Raw genomic sequence first — 21,901 nt, forward strand, 5'->3', positions numbered from 1 at the left:
GCAGAAAGTGTATTTTATGCTGGCAGAGTCCTTTTACAATGTGATTGATCTTGGTTCAAAAATCGAAATGAGATAATGAGAAACAGAGATCGTACTATTTTTGTTCCACATCATATTTTTACTAGCAGATCTGAGCCAAAGTTTTGGAAAGAAGATAGGTTTGCTTATAAATTGAACTGGCCTAAAACAGAAACTTCCAAGAACAATAAAACATTTTTAAAAGTTAAATTTGATTCTATCAGATATCCTACCATTGTTTCTAATGAAAAGCCTTTTGTGACATTTAGCATTGGATTACACCAGTCTGGTACAAAAACAGAGAAACCGAGCACTTAGTGATCTTCTGGACCCTTGAGTCAAACTTTAATGTGCATGTTGATCATCTGGGATCTTATTAAAATTCATATTCTGATTCAGTTGGTTGGTGGGACCTGATGCTTCATTTCAAACAAGCTCTGAGGTGATGCTAATGCTGCTGAGCCACATGCAACATTTTGACTAGAAAAGATTTAGGAGCAATTTTGTGTTAATTGGGTTTCTCTGGTGGCTCAGACCATAAAGAATCTTCCGTCAATGCAGGAGACCCGGGTTCAATCCCTGGGTTGGGAAGATTCTCTTGGAGAAGAGAATGGCTACCCACGCCAGTATTCTTGCCTGGAGAATTACATGAACAGAGGAGCCTAATGGGTTACAGTCCACGAGGTTTTCAAAAACATAACTGAGTGGCTAAACATTTTCTGTTTTTGGTAAATCACCTGTAGAGAAAAATAATCACCTTTTGTTTTTTATGAGAATCAGAATGCAATTTTAGCATATTTTACATTGTTGATAATATTATGGGTAATAAAACTGAGCCTGAATTTAAGAGCCAAACTTGACAACCATCCTAAGGATAGATTCAGAACAATTAGTTTCCAAAACTGATTGTTCAGTTCAATCTCTCAGTCGTGTCGAGTTTGACTCTTTGCAACCTCATGGAGTGCAGCAGGCCAGGCTTCCCTGTCCAATCACCAACTCAACTCTCAGTTGGTGATTGAGATAGATTGTAGATATAAACTGTCTCATGAAGCATTAAACTGTCAAGGAAGACAGTGGAGGTAAGACAAATGTGTGGTTCATTTAGCCTGATGTGGATCTTTCCTGTTTTTTTCTGCTACTCAGTTACGTCACTTGTTTAGTTGCTAAGTTGTGTCTGATTCTTTTGCAACCCCGTGGACTGTAGCCCACCAGCTTTCTCTGTCCATTACTTCTCCCAAACAAGAATAGTGGAGTAGATCCTCCCAACGTGAGTCTCCTGCATTGACTCGCAAATTCTTTACCACTGAGCCAGCAGGGAAGTCTTTGAAAACAGCCTGAAATATAGACTCAGGTGATCTACACGGTAATAACCCACCTTGTGGGATTATTGAGAGGTACAGACTCACTGTCCTGCTGGTGACCTACCAATGCTGGTATCTGGCTTGGCAAGCTGTTAGTGGAGCGGAGCTGACCAGTTTGCTCCTGTACTCTGGTTGACAATGAAGCCTCAGAGGTGTGCCTGATACATTTGATCCCCTAGTGGGGCATGAGGTCCCAGTAACTCCAGGCCAGTCAGCTGTTCCTGAAGCATCCTAAGCTGTTAGTTGAGAGAGAGCCCCCTAAGGGCGCTGGCTTACCAGCGTCATGGGAAATCCTGCTCATGTTGAGCAGTACCTGAAAGATACATAGCAGGGAAGTAAGTTTTCTCTTCTGGAGACACTTTCCCCCTTCCCAACAGTTTCTTTTCTTTCTTTTTTAAAAAATTAATTTATTTTTATTTGACTGCACTGGGTCTCAGTGTGGCATGCATCGTTTTAGTTTTGGCATGCGAACCCTTAGTTGAGGCGTGTGGGATCTAATTCCCTGACCGGGGTCAAACCTGAGTGTCCCACATCAGGAGTGCAGAGTCTTAGCCACTGGACCACCAGGGAAGTCCAACAGTTTCTTTAATCTTGCTAAGCCATTCTTTCTTCTTCTCTTTATCTTGTCCTTCTCAGCAAAAATTAATTACTTCTGAAAAAAGAAGAGCGTGCGCTCACTTCATTTACTTTTTAAAAAATCATTAAATTACCTTTTTATTTAAAAAATAATTTTACATGAATAAAATATTACGGGGCAGCAAAAGTTCCCCATCCATATTCCCATACCTTCTCATCACAGAGATAAACGGTGTTTTCAATTTTATGTTTATCACCTCTATGCAAGTTTATATACTGTTATTATATGTATATTTTATGTATATATATATCAGTTCAGTTCAGTTCAGTCACTCAGTTGTGTCCAACTCTTTGTGACCCCATGGACTGCAGTACACCAGGCCTCCCTGTCCATCGCCAACTTCCAGAGTTTACTCAAACTCATGTCCATTGAGTCAGTGATGCCATACACCTGTCTCCATACACACAACATAATATTGCTTTCTGTTTTATTCTTTACATAAGTGCAGTAATGCTTACTGATTTTGCTGAAATTGTGCTAAATTTATAGATTGATTTTGGAAGAATCTTTATATAGAGACTTTTCATATTAAATTTGGAATATCTCTCCATTTATTCAGTCTCCTTTTAGATCCTTCACTAAAAGTTTATATTTTTTCTATGAAAGTCTTATAGATATTTTGTTACATTTATTCCTAGGCATCTTATTTTTTATTGCTATTAAAAATGGCATCTGTTTAAAAATTATGGATGTACCCTGACCACCTTACTAAAATCACCTTCCTTAATGACTACACTTTTTCCTCCTAGAATTTATCACTGCCTCATAGTATTTCTATTTCTTTGTTTATTATCTACTTTTAGAATATAAGTTTCCCAAAGGAAGGAACATTATTTTCTTCATTATCTTGTCCCAGTGTCCCAATATAATAGAGAGACAAGTATTTGTTGTGTGAATGTTGACTTAGGTACAGTTCCTAAATTTTTGTTTGCTGGTTTAAGGAAACCGTATTAATTTTTGCCTATTATCTTATCCAGCAGCCATTCTATTTTCTAGAATGTCAAAAATTCTGCATCTTGTGTGCTTCTCTATCTTCAGTGCCTAGAAAAGGCACTTGGTGGATACTTATGAATAAATGAGTGCTCTTAAATGTTGATTGGCAGCACTTGCCTTCCAGTTCTTACAGCCATTTTCCCTTTCCCCAACTTACTGCCCTGAAGAACCCTTCAATATATCATGCAACAAAGTGATGAGAGCAGGCTTTCCTGTGTTATTTCTTATTTAAAAGAAATGTTTAAAAACTTCTACCTCTAAGTATATTTGCTGTAGATATTTGGTGGGTAGCTCTCATCCAGTGAGAAAATTTCCTTCTATTTTTAATTTTCTAGAGTTTTTATGATGAATGGATCTTCAGTTTTATCAAACACTTTTCTGCATTTGTGCAGAAAACATTGATTCTTCCTTTGTGTATTTTTTGATCTAACTTTCTCTTTTAATCTGTGTGTGTGTGTGTGTGTGTGTATGACAAATTGTTCTAAGATCTTTTCATCTTAAACCATTGTGAGTTTAACCTGATTAAAATATACATATCTTACAGATTGATGGATTCACTTAGCTAATATTCTATGTAAGATTTTTCATCTGCATTGTTAAGTGAGCAAAATGTTTTGAGTTAGCTAAAAGACACTTGATTGAAGTTAAAGAAAAAAATTTGACAAGTGAACAGGTCAACTCAGCAAGTAACTGAGGAGAATCCCCAAATTTAGTTGATCAATTTAACCCCTAATTTTTTTTTTGTCCAATCAGAGCCTTCCAGTTGGAGGAGTCTCAGGACTGCAGCAGAGATTTTGTGGAGGTCCGGGAAGGGAACGCCACGGGGCGCCTGGTGGGACGATACTGTGGAAACGCCCTCCCCCTCAATTATTCATCCGCTGTCGGGCACATCCTGTGGATCAGATTTGTCTCCGATGGCTCAGGCACTGGCATGGGCTTCCAAGCTGCATTTGCCAGCAGTGAGTTGGTTGTTTTAGTGATGGCTTCCAGAAGGTGTCCTACATACTCGGAAGGATAGCAGTGGTTTAAGTAATGCATTAAGAACAATTTATTTATTGTCTCTGTGGAATTACTTTATAATGTATTAGAAAAACTAAATTATATATGAATGGCTCATAAACAGCCAGGGAGAACATTCTCAGTAGCTCTAAGATTCTTTTTAAGCTCTAGTGTCTGCCTAATTTTAAGTTAAACTTTTTTATGAGAGTGTGTTAAAAGAGTTTTTTTAAATTATATTTTTGTTTCAGTTTGGTATTCTTATGTCAAATGTGTTTCATTTGATGCCATAAACTCTATAGTCTGCTAATTAAAAACATTTAGTATTACTTTAGGATACTCCTAAGTGCTCAGATGTTATAACAACAGGATATTTTTCTAATAAGATAAAGTATGAAATATTTTTATTTTCTAACTCAGTTTTTTCATAATGTGCTATATGGTATTCTACATGTGATTTAAAATGTCAGTTTCTCTTTTATAATTTTAAAACATATGTTTCATTCTTTTGTAAGCAAAATAAAGTAAACCAAAATTATAGAACAGGGCTGGTAATGCCCCTTGCCTTGTCTCCAGGTCCCCTGGGATCTGGGAACCCATTTTACATGGGAAGCTATTGCTTGTTTTCACACTGAGGAGCCTTCCAGGGAGATGGAATTCCATTCACAATATCAACTCTTCTCCAAGGAATTAATAGATAGCAGAGAAACCACAAGGGAAGCAGTATTTCTTTCAGTTTTGAGAAAAGAAATTGCAGTCAATTAAAAGTCCATCCTTTTCAACACCCCTTGCCTTTTGTTTCTTTCATTTGATTAAAAAGCTGCTCCAAGTAGGTCTGATTTACTACCCTGTTTTCCTTCCTAGTATTTGGCAATGATAACATTGTGGGAACTCATGGGAAAATTGCCTCTCCCTTGTGGCCTGGAAATTACCCCCACAACTCCAATTACCAATGGATAGTGAATGTGGAAGAATCTCAGGTTATTCATGCCAGAATCTTGGAGATGGACATGGAGGGCACACTTAACTGCTATTATGACAAATTGAAGGTGAGTTTTTAAGAGCAATTGATGTTATACATTTTGGTGAATTGCTATTGGCAATGATAGATCCAAGTTATTGTCTATTCAAGCATTTGCAAATCATAGCAGATGGTCTACCCTACACCATGAATAACCCTGTTAGGTTACCCAAACATGGTAATTCTGGTATTATATTTGTTAGTTTTGATTCTGTAGCTAACTTTTTTCAGCATTATTGTAATTTTTCTGTTGGGCTTGTCTAAGCATGTATATTTATCTTAATTAAGTATTTATCCTATTTTATATCCCATTACCCTGTTCATTCTTATGTTAGAATGCTAAAAATTTGAACAATCATTTAAAAATAAGTATAAGTACTTATATTTAAGTATAAAAGTTGTGGTGATCATTGCCATTCAGACATTGGCTACTGCACCAATTCCCGAAGCACTATCAGATTACTTTTCATCCAGCTTTATTGAGATATATTTGACAAATAAATACTGTGTATATTTAAGATGTACAATTGGGTCGTTTCATATATGTACACACTATAAAATAGTAATCACAATCAAGCTGGTTGACACATACATCACGTCAGTTACCATGTTCTTTATTTTTGATGTGATGAGAACACATAAGATCTGCCCTGTTAGCAAATGTAAAGTGTTACAATGAACTGTTATTAGCTATAGTCACATTGCTCTACTTTACATCTTTAGAATTATTAATCTTGCACTACTGAAACTTTGTACCCTTTGACCAGCTCCCTATTTCCCACTCACCCATCTCCTGGCAACCACCCTCTATTTCCTGCTTCTATGGATTTGACTTTTTTACTATCAGATTCTTGAAGGCCAAGATGCCATCTTATTCATTTTAGGTCCACAATGCTTCACATAGGATCCAGTACTTGATAGATGCTCAGTTTGTTGGACAGAATTATCAGATAATTTGAAATCTGAACTTACATAACAGCTTCAATTGAGAAATTTGTAATAACACTCATAACAAATTTATTCAAATTATTTACAAGATGGAGGGAAGGATGAAAAGTGTAATTGGATAGCATCCATTCATGGGTGCAGAAAACTAAACGTGCTCAAGACTATGTATTTGGAAATTGTCACAAAATATATCTCTAATTAGGTAATCTAACATTTTGAACCAAATGAAAGAGATTTCTTGAGCTTTGAGTATGCTGAACCCATGCAAGCTATGATTCTTCTGTTGTTGCCAATTCTGCTTCTTTACTTCTTTGGAAAGAAACTCTGTTTCTTTACTTACCTGTGGACAGGTGAGCTCCTTCAGGACACCTGTCCACTTTCTCTCATGAAACTTTTCCTTTTTCTTGTTACTTTTCCCCTTTCTTCCCAATTCCTCCCTTTGAGGCCCCAGAGCACATTCAGTAAGCACTGTTGAGCAACTATCTTGGTTGCTACTTTTCTACCCACACATTTTACTGTAAATCGTATAGTGAGCTACATCACATGGAGCATGTTTATTAATATAATTCCGCAGGAATGAGAAGTGATTTTAAAACACATTTAATTGTTTGCAGTCATATTTTGTATTTCATTATACTTTCTTTTCTAAACTTATATGTAATGTTTGCTTATTTATGATAAAATTATAATAAATTATAATAAAAATATATTAAAAATTATAATAAAAATTATAATAAAAAATTATCCTTTTGACTTTCTATTTATGAAGAAAATGGAGGCGATTCCCTAAGTTCAGTGCTTTGTTCTCTGTCTTTTCCATGCAGATTTACGATGGGGCTGGCATTCACTCCCGCCTGGTTGGAACCTACTGTGGTACCCAAACCGACTCTTTCAGCTCCACTGGAAGTTCTCTGACATTTCAGTTTTCTTCTGATTCTTCCATCTCAGGGAGAGGATTCCTCCTGGAGTGGTTTGCAATGAATGCCTCTGTTGGACCTGTACCTACCATTGCGACAGGTCTGTTAGTAATAAATGGCATTCTTTATAGGGGCTGATGTGTGTAGACTAATATCTCCAAGAGTCCTGCTAATAAAGGCCAAATACACAAATGAATAAGAATAATAATTGCAGTCTCAAAACCCTTCCTCCGTATGTTCAGATGTTCTTCTAATCTCATAAATACATAAAGATTACATGTTTATTCCAAAAAGTGCTGGTTTCCCATGATATTTTCATAATAATTAAGGGCTTAGGAAAACATTTTTTTTAATTAATTAATTTATTTGGCTGCTCCAGGTCTTACTTGCAGCACATAGGATTGTCCATCTTTGTTGGTTGTGGCTCGTGGGATCTTTAGTGGTGGCACGTGGGATCTTTTTTTTTTTTTAAGTTGGGTATGTGAATCTAGTTCCCTGACCAGGTGTTGAACCCAGGCCCCCTGCACTTGTAGTAGAGTCTTAGCTGCTGGACCACCAGGGAAGTCCTGATAATTGAGAGTTCAACATCCACAAGACATTACACTTACAGTTTCTAGAAACCACTTTAGAGATCTCTGAAAGTTTGGTTTGCAAATACCATGCACACACACACAATAGATAAAGATCAACTGATAGAAATATTTTCCTCTGTATTAAATATCCTTTATTTTTCCTCTGTTATTATAAGTGTGCCTTCAGAAATGCTTTGCTTGGTACTTAGCAGGTGATAAACTGTCATGTTTCAAGGTAAAGGTGGCCTAAATTGTAAGCTTTTATTTTATTTTCCTACTTTAAAGATATGTTAGACTCCCTCAGTATGCTGTGTTTTGGAAGACCGTTAAGCAGCTGAACGACTACAACAGTAGTCTTCATGCTTGACAAATAATAGACGCTCCATAACTGGGTGAAGTGGCAAAATGATGGTGAAAACAGTAGAATGCAATGTGTTTTTCATAAAAAATATGGAAATCACAGCTGTCTGAATTAGTGGAAAAATATTTATAAATTTCTTTGAGAAAATTGTTTGAATTTGGTTCTTTCAGTATAGGATTGTGGCTTTACACTTAAAATGCTACCTTCTTTTCTACCAGCGCTATTTCAAAGCTGTTGCTTTTCATTCTGCAGGTGCTTGTGGTGGGTTCCTGCAAACAGGAGATACTCCAGTCTTCCTCTACTCCCCAGGCTGGCCTGAAAGCTACAGTAATGGCGCCAACTGTATGTGGCTCATCCAGGCTCCAGATTCTACTGTGGAACTCAACATCCTTTCCCTGGACATTGAATCTCATAGCACATGCAGCTATGATAAACTTGTGATAAGAGATGGTGAGAAACATTTAAAAAGCAAAATAAAGCAAAAAACTACCTAGTTTCAACCCTGACACATATTTGGTTACATTCAGTTATAATCATACTTGTTTACTGCCTTCATCCAGTTTGTATGGAATCATGAGATACTAGAATTGGCTACATTTATGCAGAACACAGGCTTCCCTGGTGGCTCAGTGGTAAAGAATCAGCCTGCCAGTGCAGGAGATGCAGGTTCCATCTCTGGTCCAGGAAGATGCCCTGGAGAAGTAAGTGGCAACCCACTTGAGTATTCTTGCCTGAAGAATCCCATGGACGGAGGAGCCTGGTGGGCTACAGTCCATAGGGTCACAAAGAGTCAGGCACAACTTAGCAACTGGACAACAGCAATAATGACTACAGAACATAAGGAAAATATTAAATTGCCATAGCAAGATAATTCACACACTACACACTATGTCAGGGAGAGCATTAGGAAACATTATATCTTGTTTAAGAAGGAAATTATAATCTGAGTTTCCAGGTTGTGCTGCTTTCTCATTTAAAGGCTATGGAAATCAATCTTAATGTGTTGTATCTATGGCTTTAAGATCTAAGTATGAAAAGTACTTATAATTTCAATGTATTCAGTTTTCCATGTCTACTGAATCTCTGGCTAGAATGGGTTGAAAAGTGAAATTCACTCAGTTGTGTCTGACTCTTTGTGACCATACAGTCCATGGAATTCTCCAGGACAGGATACTGGAGTGGGTAGCCTTTCCCTTCTAGAGAGGATCTTCCCAACCCAGGGACTGAACCTAGGTTTCCCGCATTGTAGGCAGATTCTTTACCAGCTGAGCTACCAGGGAAGCCCCCAGAATGGGTAGTATTAAGGGCTAACAGTTTTCGTCTTTTCCTTGTAGTAATGCTAGACAGGGAATGAGAGGTGTGACTGATGCTATAGTGAAAGATGTAGAGTTGTAACTTCGCGATCTGCATGGAACAGAGAAGACGGAGGCTGTGTCCTCTTGTCAGTGTTTCTCACTGTTTGATCCCCAGACCAGCAGCATCAACATCACTTGGGAACTTGTTAGTGATGCACACTCAGTGCCCCACCCCAGATCAACTAAACTAGAAACTCTCAGATGGGTTCTAAATCTGTCTGAAGTTAAGGTCAAGATCAGGTGAGGAGAGTAAGACAGGATTGGGCAAGTACAGAGGCAGATCCTGTCTTCATTTAAAACTGGAATATTTTATTCACCTTACATTTCATTTCCATTTTTGAAAGATTGCACTAAAATATTTTTATCTTGATTCCTGAGGTCTTTGACATCTTCTTGAATTTTGCCCCCATTATATCTACTACTGTTGGCAAGAATCCCTTAGAAGAAATGGAGTAGCCATCATAGGCAACAAAAGAGTACAAAATGCAGTACTTGAATGCAAGCTCAAAAATCACAGAATGATCTCTGTTCATTTCCAAGGCAAACCATTCACTATCACAGTAATTCAAATCTATGCCCTGACCAGTAATGCTGAAGAAGCTAAAGTTGAAGAATTCTATGAAGACCTACAAGACCTTCTAGAACTAACACCCCAAAAAGATGTCCTTTTCATGATAGGGGACTGGAATGCAAAAGTAGAAAGTCAAGAAACACCTGGAATAACAGGCAGATTTGGCCTTGGAGTACAGAATGAAGCAGGGCAAAGGCTAATAGAGTTCTGCCAAGAGAACGCACTGGTCATAGCAAACACCCTCTTCCAACAACACAAGAGAAGACTCTACACATGGACATCACCAGATGGCCAACACCAAAATCAGATTGATTATATTCTTTGCAGCCAAAGATGGAGAAGCTCTATACAGTCAGGAAAAACAAGACCAGGAGCTGACTGTGGCTCAGATCATGAACTCCTTATTGCCAAATTCAGACTGAAATTGAAGAAAGTAGGGAAAACCACTAGACCATTCAAGTATGACTTAAATCAAATCCCTTACAATTATACAGTGGAAGTGAGAAATAGATTCAAGGGATTAGATCTGATGGACAGAGTACCTGAACAACTGTGGATAGAGGTTCATGACATTGTACAGGAGACAGGGATCAAGATCATCCCCAAGAAAAAGAAATGAAAAAAAGCAAAATGGCTGTCTGGGGAGGCCTTACAAATAGCTGTGAAAAGAAGAGAAGTAAAAGGCACAGGAGAAAAAGAAAGGTATACCCGTTTGAATTCAGAGTTCCAAAGAATAGCAAGGAGAGATAAGAAAGTCTTCCTCAGTGATCAATGCAAAGAAATAGAGGAAAACAATAGAATGGGAAAGACTAGAGATCTCTTCAAGAAAATTAAAGATATCAAGGGAATATTTCATGCAAAGATGGGCACAATAAAGGACAGAAATGATATGGACCTAAAAGGAGCTGAAGATATTAAGAAGAGGTGGCAAGAATACACAGAGGAATTATACAAAAACAGATCTCCAAAACAAAACAAAACAAAACAAAACAAAAAAACAGATCTTCATGACCCAGATAATCACAATGTTATGATCACTAACCTAGAGCCAGACATCCTGGAATGCAAAGTCAAGTGGGCCTTAGGAAGCATCACTACAAACAAAGCTAGGGGAGGTGATAGAATTCTAGTTGAGCTATTTCAAATCCTAAAAATTGATGCTGTGAAAGTGCTGCACTCAATGTACCAGCAAATTTGGAAAACTTAGCAGTGGCCACAGGACTGGCAAAGGTCAGTTTTCATTCCAATCCCAAAGAAAGGCAATGCCAAAGAATGTTCAAACTACCACACAATTGCACTCATCTCACATGCTAGTAAAGTAATGCTCAAAATTCTCCAAGCCAGGCTTCAACAGTACATGAACTGTGAACTTCCAGAAGTTCAAGCTGGATTTAGAAAAGGCAGAGGAACCAGAGATCAAATTGCCAACATCCGTTGGATCATGGAAAAAGCAAGAGAGTTCCAGTAAAACATCTAATTCTGCTTTATTGACTATGCCAAAGCCTTTGACTGTGTGGATCACAACAAACTGTGGAAAATTCTTCAGAGATGGGAATCCCAGACCACCTGACCTGCCTCCTGAGAAATCTGTATGCAGGTCAGGAAGCAACAGTTAGAACTAGACATGGAACAACAGACTGGTTCCAAATCTGGAAAGGAATATGTCAAGACTGTATATTGTCACCCTGCTTATTTAACTTATATGCAGAGTACATCATGTGAAATGCTGGGCTGGATGAAGCACAAGCTGGAATCAAGATTGCTGGGAGAAATATCAATAACTTCAGGTATGCGGTGACACCACACTTACGGCAGAAAGCGAAGAAGAACTGAAGACAAAACTCTTGATGAAACTGAAAGAGGAGAGTGAAAAAGTTGGCTTAACGCTGAACATTCAGATAACTAAGATCATGGCATCTGGTACAATCACTTCATGGAAAATAGATGGGGAAACAGTGGAAACAGTGACAAAGTTTATTTTGGGGGGCTCCAAAATCACTGCAGATGGTGACTGCAGCCATGAAATTAAAAGACTATTACTCCTTGGAAGAAAAGTTATGACCAACCTAGACAGCATATTAAAAAGCAGAGACATTGCTTTGCTGCCAAATGTCCATCTAATCAAAGCTATAGTTTTTCCAGTAGTCATGTATGGATGTGAGAGTTGGACTATAAAGAAAGCTGAGTGCCAAAGAATTGATGCTTTTGAATTGTGGTGTTGGAGAAGACTCTTGAGAGTCCATTGGACTGAAAAGATATCAAATCAGTCCACCCTAAAGGAAATGAGTCCTGAATATTCATTGGAAGGACTGATGCTGAAGCTGAAACTCCAATACTTTGGCCACCTGATGCGAAGAACAGACTCTTTGAAAAGACCTTGATGCCAGCAAAGACTGAAGGCAGGAGGAGAAGGGGACGACAGAGGATGAGATGGTTGGATGGCGTCACCGACTCAGTGGACATGGGTTTGTGTAGACTCCGGCAGCTGGTGATGGATAGGGAGGCCTGGTGTGCTGCAGTTCATGGGGTCACAAAGAGTCGGACATGACTGACTGAACTGAACTGAACTGAACTAGTAGCGCAGGCTCAGCATTATGGGTTTTATTTCCCAAAAGATGCAAGAAGCATAGAGTTTTCTATGAATTTCCTAGTTATTAAATTTTGGCAATTAATGAAAAATGCTTCATAGCCTTTTTTTGGACCAAACAAATATATTTGCTATTGGTCCACAGGTGTCTAATGTGCATTTTTGTGTCTCCTGTATCTACTCAACCATAGACCACCCCCTGCTATTTATAGTGAGGAAAAATCAAATGGCAGAGCATCTTTGCTTTCCCGCTGTAGGGCAGAAGGTGAAGACTCAGGTCAATCATATAAACGTGTTTAGATGGTAAGCCATAACTTTCTACCTTTTTCCTATCAAAAGTCTCCTCTAAGCACATTGCCCAGAGGAAGTATCATCTTTCCTTCTTTTTTAAAATTCTTTCCTTAGAAAAAAAATGAAAGTCAATAGACCCAGCTCAGTCTCACCAAAAGATAAAATATACACTTATGAAATAAAGCTTCAAAATTTTCTGATGCAGATAATCAGAAATTAAGTCAACAGATTTGGGCTGAAATATATAGCAAACTAGTATAATGAAGATAAAAATGCAAGAGGAATTACAGATAAACTTCTGAATGATAAAATAATGCATAGTTACCAGAAGTCAGAACTCCTCTAAAGAACGCCACGTATTTATAGCTGTGCCACTACATTCGGGAACTTGTTTTCTAAACTAGCTAGTAATGTGTGAGTTTTAGGTTGTAGTCAATGTCAAAAAAGAATCATTTTGCTAGTTGAGTGAAAGGGTCGATTTCCTCATGTCTTACATTCTATTTTTATGTATTTTTTAAGTTTGAAATCATTAATTCTATGCCTTAGGGGAAAAAAGCAATGTATTTTCCCAGTCAAGGCATCCAAGTCTGTTACAATCCCCTTTGCTCCATTCAGGCTTTAACTGAAACAGCTGTTTTGATCAACATTTAAAATTGAGAGAAGCCAAAGGGAAAAGGGCCATGGGGTGACCCAGTCCTCAGTGGTGTTTCTGGAGTGCACACTTGCTGATGCTGGCTTTTTTTCATCTTCTGCACATGGACAGAAGTGTGTTCATTTAATGGCAGAACAAACAATGAGCAACCAAGAAATGAAAAGGAAAAAGAGAAACCCTCTGAAGGTGAAGGCACACTTCTGGGCAAATGACCTTATAACACTAGCACTGGATCTGGAGATGAAGAATCAAATGTTTTGTTTTTTGGGTACTTGACCTTCAGCAGTCAGAATAGCTTAGTTTAGTGTCTGATGCACACATCAGCACTGGTCCTCAATTACTTCCCAACCCCACATCTTGTTTTGAGTTTTAGTTCCAGGAAGAACTGTCAACCAGTGTTTGGAAAGGCAGTGGAACTGGCAAAGAAGTCATTATTAAAGTGTAAAGAAAAAGGCAGGCAGCCCCACTGCAAACCACGATGATGTAACCCCTGGAGTGTACCTGTATCTGATAATCTCGTTGTCTCCTAGGAATGGGGGTGTTTTGAGAATAATGTACGAGGTGCTTCTGCTGGGTTGCACTGGTGGTGGAGCCGATTCTTTAAAAATGTTTTTCATTGGAGTACAGTTGATTTTCAATGTTGTATTAGTTTCAGGTGTACAGTAAAGTGAATCAGTTATCCGTATACGTATATTCACTCTTTTTAAGATTCTTTCCCCATATAGGTAATTATAGAGTATTGAGTAGAATTCCCTTTGCTATGTATTAATAGTAGATATTTATCGATTATCTGTTTTATATATAGTAGTGTATATATGTTAATCCCAATCTCCCAATTTATTCCTCTCCACTCCCCTATGGTAACCACAAATTTGTTTTCCACATCTGTTTCTCTCTTTCTGTTTTGTAAATAAGTTGTGGAGGTGACTCATAAGACAGCATGTTGTCACACTGACATTTCCTTTCCTTGGTCATAGGAGACAACAGCATGGCCCAGGAGCTAGCCGTTCTCTGCGGCAGGGAGGTCCCCGGACCCATCCGGTCAACTGGAGAGTACATGGTGATCCACTTCACCTCGGACTTCAGTGTAACTGGGGCAGGCTTTAATGCGTCCTTTCACAAGAGTAATATATTCTCTTAATTTGTTCTAATTCATTTCATCTCACCTCACCTATCTCTTGCTGTCTCTCTAACATACTCTGCTCGTTTTTCAATGCCAAGACACAGATTGTAAGTCAGAGTGCACAAGTCTCTGCCTAGCCTCTGGGGAGGAGGGGTTATCCTGATGTCACGTACTAAGTCCTGATCAAAAAAACAAACAACAAGAAAAAACCGGTCACATTGTACAGAAGGATCCTCTGCCTTCAGTTTTCTGGGTGGGACAACTTCTCTCCATAGTAAGTCTAAGAGGAAGATGTCTCAAGCAATATTTCAGCCCAGGTGATGGCTGGAACCAGAAGACAGTGCATATCCATAACACAGCAGAGGAGCAATAAGTCAGAGCTATCCTCAGTCTAAGAAATAACCAGTCAAGTAATATAGGAGAAATCGTTGTAAATCCCTTGGTTGAAATGATTCATTTAAAGGTTGGCAGGACGAGTTTGCTGCTCTTGAAGTATGAATTTGGTGAGTCCAAGAAGATGCACAGGATATGGGAGGCTGTCATGTGGAGTGTGATCAAGAATTTGAATGCTTGACAAAATGTGAAGTCCAGCCATCATTTTCAGCCCAAACTGGATTAAAGTTAAAGAAGTAGCCTACAGAATGTGCAGGATCTGAAGATTCCCATATTTGTAACTGAAAAACATAATTTTAAAGTAGATTATCAATCTAGACATTAAACATGAACATTTCCCCCACTATTATGTATGGTTATCAGAGAGTAGGGAGCAATTGAAAATAAATGATCACCCTTACAGTCAAGGGGGGCTGGCTGTGGAATGGTTTAGGACAATGGGCTTTGGAATTAGATGGACCTAAGGTAAATTTCCACTGCTGCATTTTAGCTAGTGGTGTGAGCCCTCTGCACTCACTCACTGATGTGCCAGTCGGTCCCTGATAGCTGGCAAATGCCTGACTTCACTTAGGATGTTGAGCTCCCGTTTCTGTCAGATCTCTGCTCAGATATAACCACAGTTACGTGGCCTTCTCTAACTACTCCAGACAATACAATTCCATTTTCCCACTCCCAATTCATCTTTGTAAACTTATCACCACCTCACATATTACATTTGTGTTTGCTGTGTGTCTGACTTGTCTGTAAAGGAGGCTTCATGAAAGTTAAGGGAATTGTCTCTACTGCTGACTTCTACATCCCTATCTTACTAACAAAAGCACAATGAGGACCCAGGAGCATGTGCTCCATCCATACTTGTGCTCATTGTTTCCAACATTTTGGTCCCAAGTGAGTTTCAAACCACATTTCTATTGCCTACACTTTGAGAATTCTCAAGACAAACAGAAAAAGCATCAAAATCCAGTTGCGAATGTTATCTAAATGCAATCTTTGTTTCTTCTTGGCAAGGTTGTGGTGGATACTTGCATGCAGACCGGGGAATTATCACATCACCCAGGTACCCCGAGACCTACACACCAAGTCTCAACTGCTCTTGGCATGTCCAGGTCCAGAGTGGCCTGACCATTGCTGTCCACTTTGAACAACCCTTCCAGATTCTAAACAGAGACTCCTCTTGCAACCAGGGGGATTACTTGGTGGTAGGTCTTTTTTGCTGCTTTTTCTAATTACTTTTTCTATACACTTCATAACAAATGATGATATTTTTCCTTTTGGGCTGTAAGTTGATAAAACCTGTATACCTTGTCTTCATCAGTATGAAGGTAATTGTGCAATTTTGATTTGTCTTTCCAGCTCAAAAATGGACCTGATCTTTCTTCTCCACCCTTGGGTCCCCATGGAGGAAATGGTCGTTTTTGTGGCAGTCACCCTTCATCCACTCTGTTCACTTCGGATAATCAAATGTTTGTTCAATTTATTTCTGATAATAGTAACGAAGGGCAAGGATTTAAGATCACATACGAGGCAAAGAGTTTGGGTAAGTGTTTTCACTGAGAATTTTGTCTGTACTTTTCCTGAAATTGCTTGGTCTTCCTTGTTTAGATTTCAGGAAAAAATATCTAGTTTTTTTTTTTTTTTCCCTGAACTAAGAATAATGATGTTATTAGGAATAGCTACCTATTATCAGGCACTTACTTTGTGCTGGATACAATTGCTACCTCATCATGACTACATCTTTTCATTGTTTCCATTCTCTAGATAAGTAAGGTGAGGCTTAGATTGTACAAGAAAATGAATGAACTTTTACATGAGTATAAATTGAGCTGATCTTAGTGATACCTGAAATTCCCTATACTTTTCCATTATAAAATGTCTGGTCATAAGTTATATTTGGTTACAGAAACCTTGTAAGTATGATAATTACATTGTTTTATAATCATTTGTATGCTTCTTTTTAGATGAATGTATAGTCCTTTGATTCTATTATTACCCATCTAATTATATAGTACAGTAATGGTCTGACTTAATTACACTTGATGGTAATTGTATTTAATTCTGCTGTAATGATTTGATTTTTGTGACATTTACTTTAGATAACATTTAATTGAATAAATAACTAAACAAGCTTCAGAAAAAAGAGGGAGCAGTGTCAGTAGAGAGTGAGTCTTTGGTCCCTTAAAATGAGATAATTCTAATTTCAGTTTAATCCTATGACCTCAGTCTCATATTCCTGGATATATTTCAAAATATATATTCATCTAAATGAAGCCATATGTTTTATGGCACATTCTCGAAAGTATGAGAATTTAAAACATCAGCATAATTTCCTCCTCTAAGGAAATGGGGAGAGGAGAGGAAATAAATATCCACCAGCTGACATAGAAAATGATCTCATCCCTCCAGCAGGTTCCATGACCACCAGGAACATCCTTTCCTCTCTTCCCAGCACACATAACGCTGGTGCTTGGAGGGAGCTTTTAACAGCACAGCTTTGTGACACCAGCAGCACCACCTTCCAGGCAGCGAGTTTCTTGTCCCTCGCTGTCTCCACGCTCAGCTTTGCTGCTGAGTTATGATGGTCAGGATTTCACAAGGTCCTGAGACTTTACAGAGTCCTAGTGCCTTGTGTTTAGTAAGTAGACCCAGAACTCTGCTTTTCCATCTTTACCCAGGTAGACTCAGTCTTGAATTATATTTTCAAAGTCAATATTTAGTGGGAATTCATATACACTAAGGGTCTATTTGCAAACACTATAATTCTATCATTGCTTTGTGGGTCCTCTATTCATGAAAGAATGGTTATCACCATTGGTTATCACCACTTCCCCATCTTTCTGCCTTAATATTAGACTTAAAAGTCTTTTAAGATTTCAAAACTGGTTGCAATATGATCACTTTTGTTGATCTCAACTTTCTGATTCAAGCATCTCCCCCAACTATAGTCAGCTCTACTTCCCTGTCTTTCCACCACACCTACTTCTTTGCCACTCTTGTTTCTCAGCTTTTAACACATGTTATTCAGTGAACAACTTTTGGCATCAAATTAGCCTCATTCTGCACCATCAGCCTCCAATAACATCCTTCTATATGGTTGATGAGATTTCTGTGTCCCTGTGCTTGATGCTTTCTTTGTCACTAGATTAACTGATATTTTAATTTATTAATTGAACATTTACAAAGGGTTTCACACTGTCCAAACCACCAAACCACTGCATAATTTATTGGCTTTAAGAAGGAGTGAAATTTCTGCTGAGAATATATGGTTTAGCAAATTAAAAAAGAGCACACGTGGTAGCTCCCTTGATAGCAAATTCAAAATGTATTTGCTTAAAAAGAAAAGGAGGATGATTTCAGGTGAAAGGAAATTGAGATCGGAAATACAGATAGAGACTTTTTTAAATGAAGGTGGCCATTGCCTGCGTCCTCTTTCTCCAGACCGTAGACTGATTTCCCTGTATTTCCTGACAGCCTGTGGGGGCAATATTTACATCCATAATGCTGATTCTACTGGATACGTAACCTCCCCGAACCACCCTGACCATTATCCCCAGCATGCTGACTGCATTTGGCTTATAGCTGCTCCTCCCGGGAAACTCATACGACTGCAGTTTGAAGGCCAGTTCAGTATCGAAGTAACACCCAAGTAGGTCACCTCTGTTTAACTTTCCTGCTATCTGGAGTTGGTATTTATTTTTAGCTGTCACCTTTGAGAACAGTTTCCTACGGCTTTTTTGTCTTTTCTAAAAGTTTTTATGGAAATGTAGGAAATGTAATTCATTTACAATATTGTGTTAGTTTCAGATGTATAGCAAAGTGATTCAGTTATATATATATATATTTTTTTTTTTACATTCTCTTTCATGATAGGTTATTACGTGATATTGAAAATAGTTCCCTGTGCTATACAGTAGGTTCTGGTCCACCTGCTTTTCTCAGCAGCATTTACTGCTAAGGAAATCTAGGGGTGGGGAAGGGAAATGTTAACACCTCAAGCTGAAAACCTTGCCTGCCAGTCACCCTCCCGTCAGCTGAGCAGATGATGTAAACAGATACCATTCCTCCTGACCCTGTGCACATCCTCCATGAGACTCGGAGGACGGCTGTCTGAGATTTATGTCATCTCTTCTTCCTCCCACAGGAAAAATAGAGTGTCTCTGGTAGACAAGTATTTATTTGCCCAGCCTGACACTCGGTGTCATAAATGATAAAATGCCTCTTTAACAAATGGAAATTTGTGACACCAGGGGTCACCAGGGTTAGAAACAGGACTGGAAATAAGGACAGTCCAATTGCCCAATCTCTGTTTAATAAGAATCATTAAAGATTACAAACCAAAGAGTTTATGTCTTACTATGTTAAGCACAAAGAGATTGAAAAAAGATCTGTATTTTTCTCTTAGTTTAACAAAAGCATGTATACACTTGTATGCATGATTGTGTGGTGCAAAGCTTAGGTACGAGAGCTTTTGTTTACCAGTTCTGGACTCTTGATATAATGCCACTGTCCCCTCACTGAGCATTAATTGGCTGGTTGACTTTCTCAAGAAAGATTGGTTAAATACCTGTCCTCTTTTATGGACACAGAATTCTGGCTGAGATTCTCCATAAGCTCCGTTTACAGAGCTGTCAACAGAGTTCATCTTTGTCTCATGAAATGTGTCATAACATCATGTGAAACAAAATACCTGGGTTCTGAAATGCCTTGGGGTTGATTTTGGAGCTTCCCTGATGTCTCAGTGGTAAAGAATCTGCCTGCCAATGCAGGAGACGCAGGTTCGATCCCTGGGTTGGCAAGATCCCCTGGAGAAGGAAGTGGCAACCCACTCTAGTATTTTTGCCTGGGAAACCCTGTGGACAGAGAAGCCTGGCAGGGTACCGTCCGTGGAGTTGAAGAGTTGAACATGACTGAGTGACTAAACAAATAAATATACAACAAGGGGTTGATTGGAGAATGACTTTTACATTTCTAAGACTGACAGAAAGTGGAAGGTGAGTAAATATTCTTCAGTGTGGTAAATATAAAACCTGTCTTTTTGAGCTCCAAACTGGAGTGTGTTATGTCTCAGAAAAATATTCGACAGTGTTCTGAAGTGACACACCACTTATATAGACTCTGTTGTAGTGTCTATGCTGTGATGTATATCTGGTGCTACAGAAATAATGATCTTATTATGCCCTTGGAGAAAGTGAAGTCTTTATTATCAAAATATGTCAAAGCCATTGACTTTACAAATTAAACAGAATCTTCTTTCCACTTTAGCTGTACGTCCAATTACCTTGAGTTGCGAGATGGAGCTGATTCAAACGCACCGATACTTTCCAAGTTTTGTGGGACATCTCTGCCCATCAGTCAGTTGTCCTCAGGAGAGGTGATGTATTTGAGGTTCCGGTCTGACAACAGCCCCACTCATGTGGGATTCAAAGCCAAGTATTCTATAGGTAATGACATTTTTCTATTCAATAAGAAAGTAGTGACAGAATGATCGCATTAAAACTTTTTTAAAAATCATGCCATTTTTAAAGAAGTCTATCTGCCTAATTTTAACAGTTATTTTAATGATATAAGTAAGGAATGTGAATGTTTAAAACCACAAAGTCATTTATCAATTTAAATTTTTACTTTAATTTCCATCTTAAAACACTTTTTTGTATACTTGAATATTTTTATTTTTCTCTTAATTTTTATATATTCAGTTAAATTCTAGTTTCTTCCTCTTGTCATAAAATATATGTAATGTTACTTTAGATAGTAAAACTGTTTAGCAATCAGATGGCTAGTTTTTAGAACCATGACTTTGACCTCCTCAGCATTAATGGATAATCCGAGATGTTTTTCCCCTAAATCTCTAGCACCAAGTCATTCACTCGGTGTTTTGATTTCTTTCCTTTAAAAAATAAATAATAAACATGCATCCTGAAGATTCACTACAAGATGGTCACAGTTACATAGAATTTAGTATCTAATGGGTCTGAACACAAACCGAACATATTAGATACACTCAAAACTCGAAAAGCCTAGTTGTAACAATATTTAGCCTATACCATATGTCTTTTATAGCCTGAGGAAAATGGTATATAATTCAGTCTGTCACATCCAGCTGATAAGAAATAATAGGATAGTAATTTTCAAGGCCCCGAGGTACCCATCACTGCAGTAGCACGTTTATCTGATAAACTAGAAATCACAGGCATAACTAATCAACCACAGCATCATTTCTAGTTGAGCTTGAACTCAGTCTACAGAATCACAACCCAGGCTGCTAGGCAGCTCTTATCAATCTATCAGTTAGTTCTGGAAAGAAACCTGCTTGCAGTTAGTAGCTCTTACAGTGACCTGAGAGAATTCATGAGACATCACAGGATATGCTGTTCAGCAGTATTTCCATCTTCCCTTTCCCATTATTAGATTGGACTTGTGGTGTCATTTCTCTGTACATGGATAGCAGATTTCGTATAATAAGGGAAGCACAAACTAAACATTTCCACCATTTTTAAAACTTCAGTTTATATTCACTTGGCACTGAAAAGCTTTTCAATGTGCTGGTTAAATTTCAAAGAAACCGTTAAGAGCATATTGCTCTTTTTCTACAGCCCCGTGTGGGGGAGCAGTGACAGGGCAAAGCGGTGTCATTGAGAGCAACGGATACCCAACACAGCCATACACAGACGACTTATTCTGTGAGTGGCGTCTCCGGGGACCCTTGGGACACTATCTCACCATCCACTTTGAAGGCTTCAACCTTCAGAATTCGTCTGGCTGTGAACGAGACTTTGTGGAAATCTGGGAAAACCATACATCTGGTCAGTGAAATATGTCTGCTGTCTTTTGGGAGGTGTCTGTTTTCACCTGTTACTCATTCAGCCTCTGAAATACCCTCGTTTCCAAGAAAGGAAAGAGTTTGTTTCTTACAAAGAAGTGCAGATCAGTTAGCTATGGACTATTCAGCATTTCTCTTGCTTATTTCTTACCCAAGAAACAGTGGTGTCCAAAGCCCAGGGGTCATTGTAGAGCTTATCCTGGGACCACACTGAGAGAGCACTGTGTGGGAAGGCACCCTCTTCCAGGGGACTTTCCGGGGCCACAGCTAGATATTTGAGGGGCATCC

General features: G+C 38.5%; 1 protein-coding gene across 1 annotated transcript in view; it reads left to right on the top strand.

The window, feature by feature from the left end:
* CUBN (cubilin) overlaps positions 1-21,901 on the top strand; it is a 264,785-nt gene that overhangs the window by 157,275 nt on the left and 85,609 nt on the right. Inside the window, exons 37-46 of the mRNA XM_027559850.1 lie at positions 3,763-3,968; positions 4,870-5,054; positions 6,799-6,991; positions 8,077-8,274; positions 14,258-14,404; positions 15,805-15,995; positions 16,150-16,333; positions 18,265-18,439; positions 20,056-20,234; positions 21,387-21,596. Coding sequence (XP_027415651.1) covers positions 3,763-3,968; positions 4,870-5,054; positions 6,799-6,991; positions 8,077-8,274; positions 14,258-14,404; positions 15,805-15,995; positions 16,150-16,333; positions 18,265-18,439; positions 20,056-20,234; positions 21,387-21,596 — 1,868 coding nt within the window. The remainder of the gene's footprint in view (positions 1-3,762; positions 3,969-4,869; positions 5,055-6,798; positions 6,992-8,076; positions 8,275-14,257; positions 14,405-15,804; positions 15,996-16,149; positions 16,334-18,264; positions 18,440-20,055; positions 20,235-21,386; positions 21,597-21,901) is intronic.

Source organism: Bos indicus x Bos taurus, chromosome 13 (assembly GCF_003369695.1).
Source record: "Bos indicus x Bos taurus breed Angus x Brahman F1 hybrid chromosome 13, Bos_hybrid_MaternalHap_v2.0, whole genome shotgun sequence".
NCBI classification, from domain to species: Eukaryota; Metazoa; Chordata; class Mammalia; order Artiodactyla; family Bovidae; genus Bos; species Bos indicus x Bos taurus.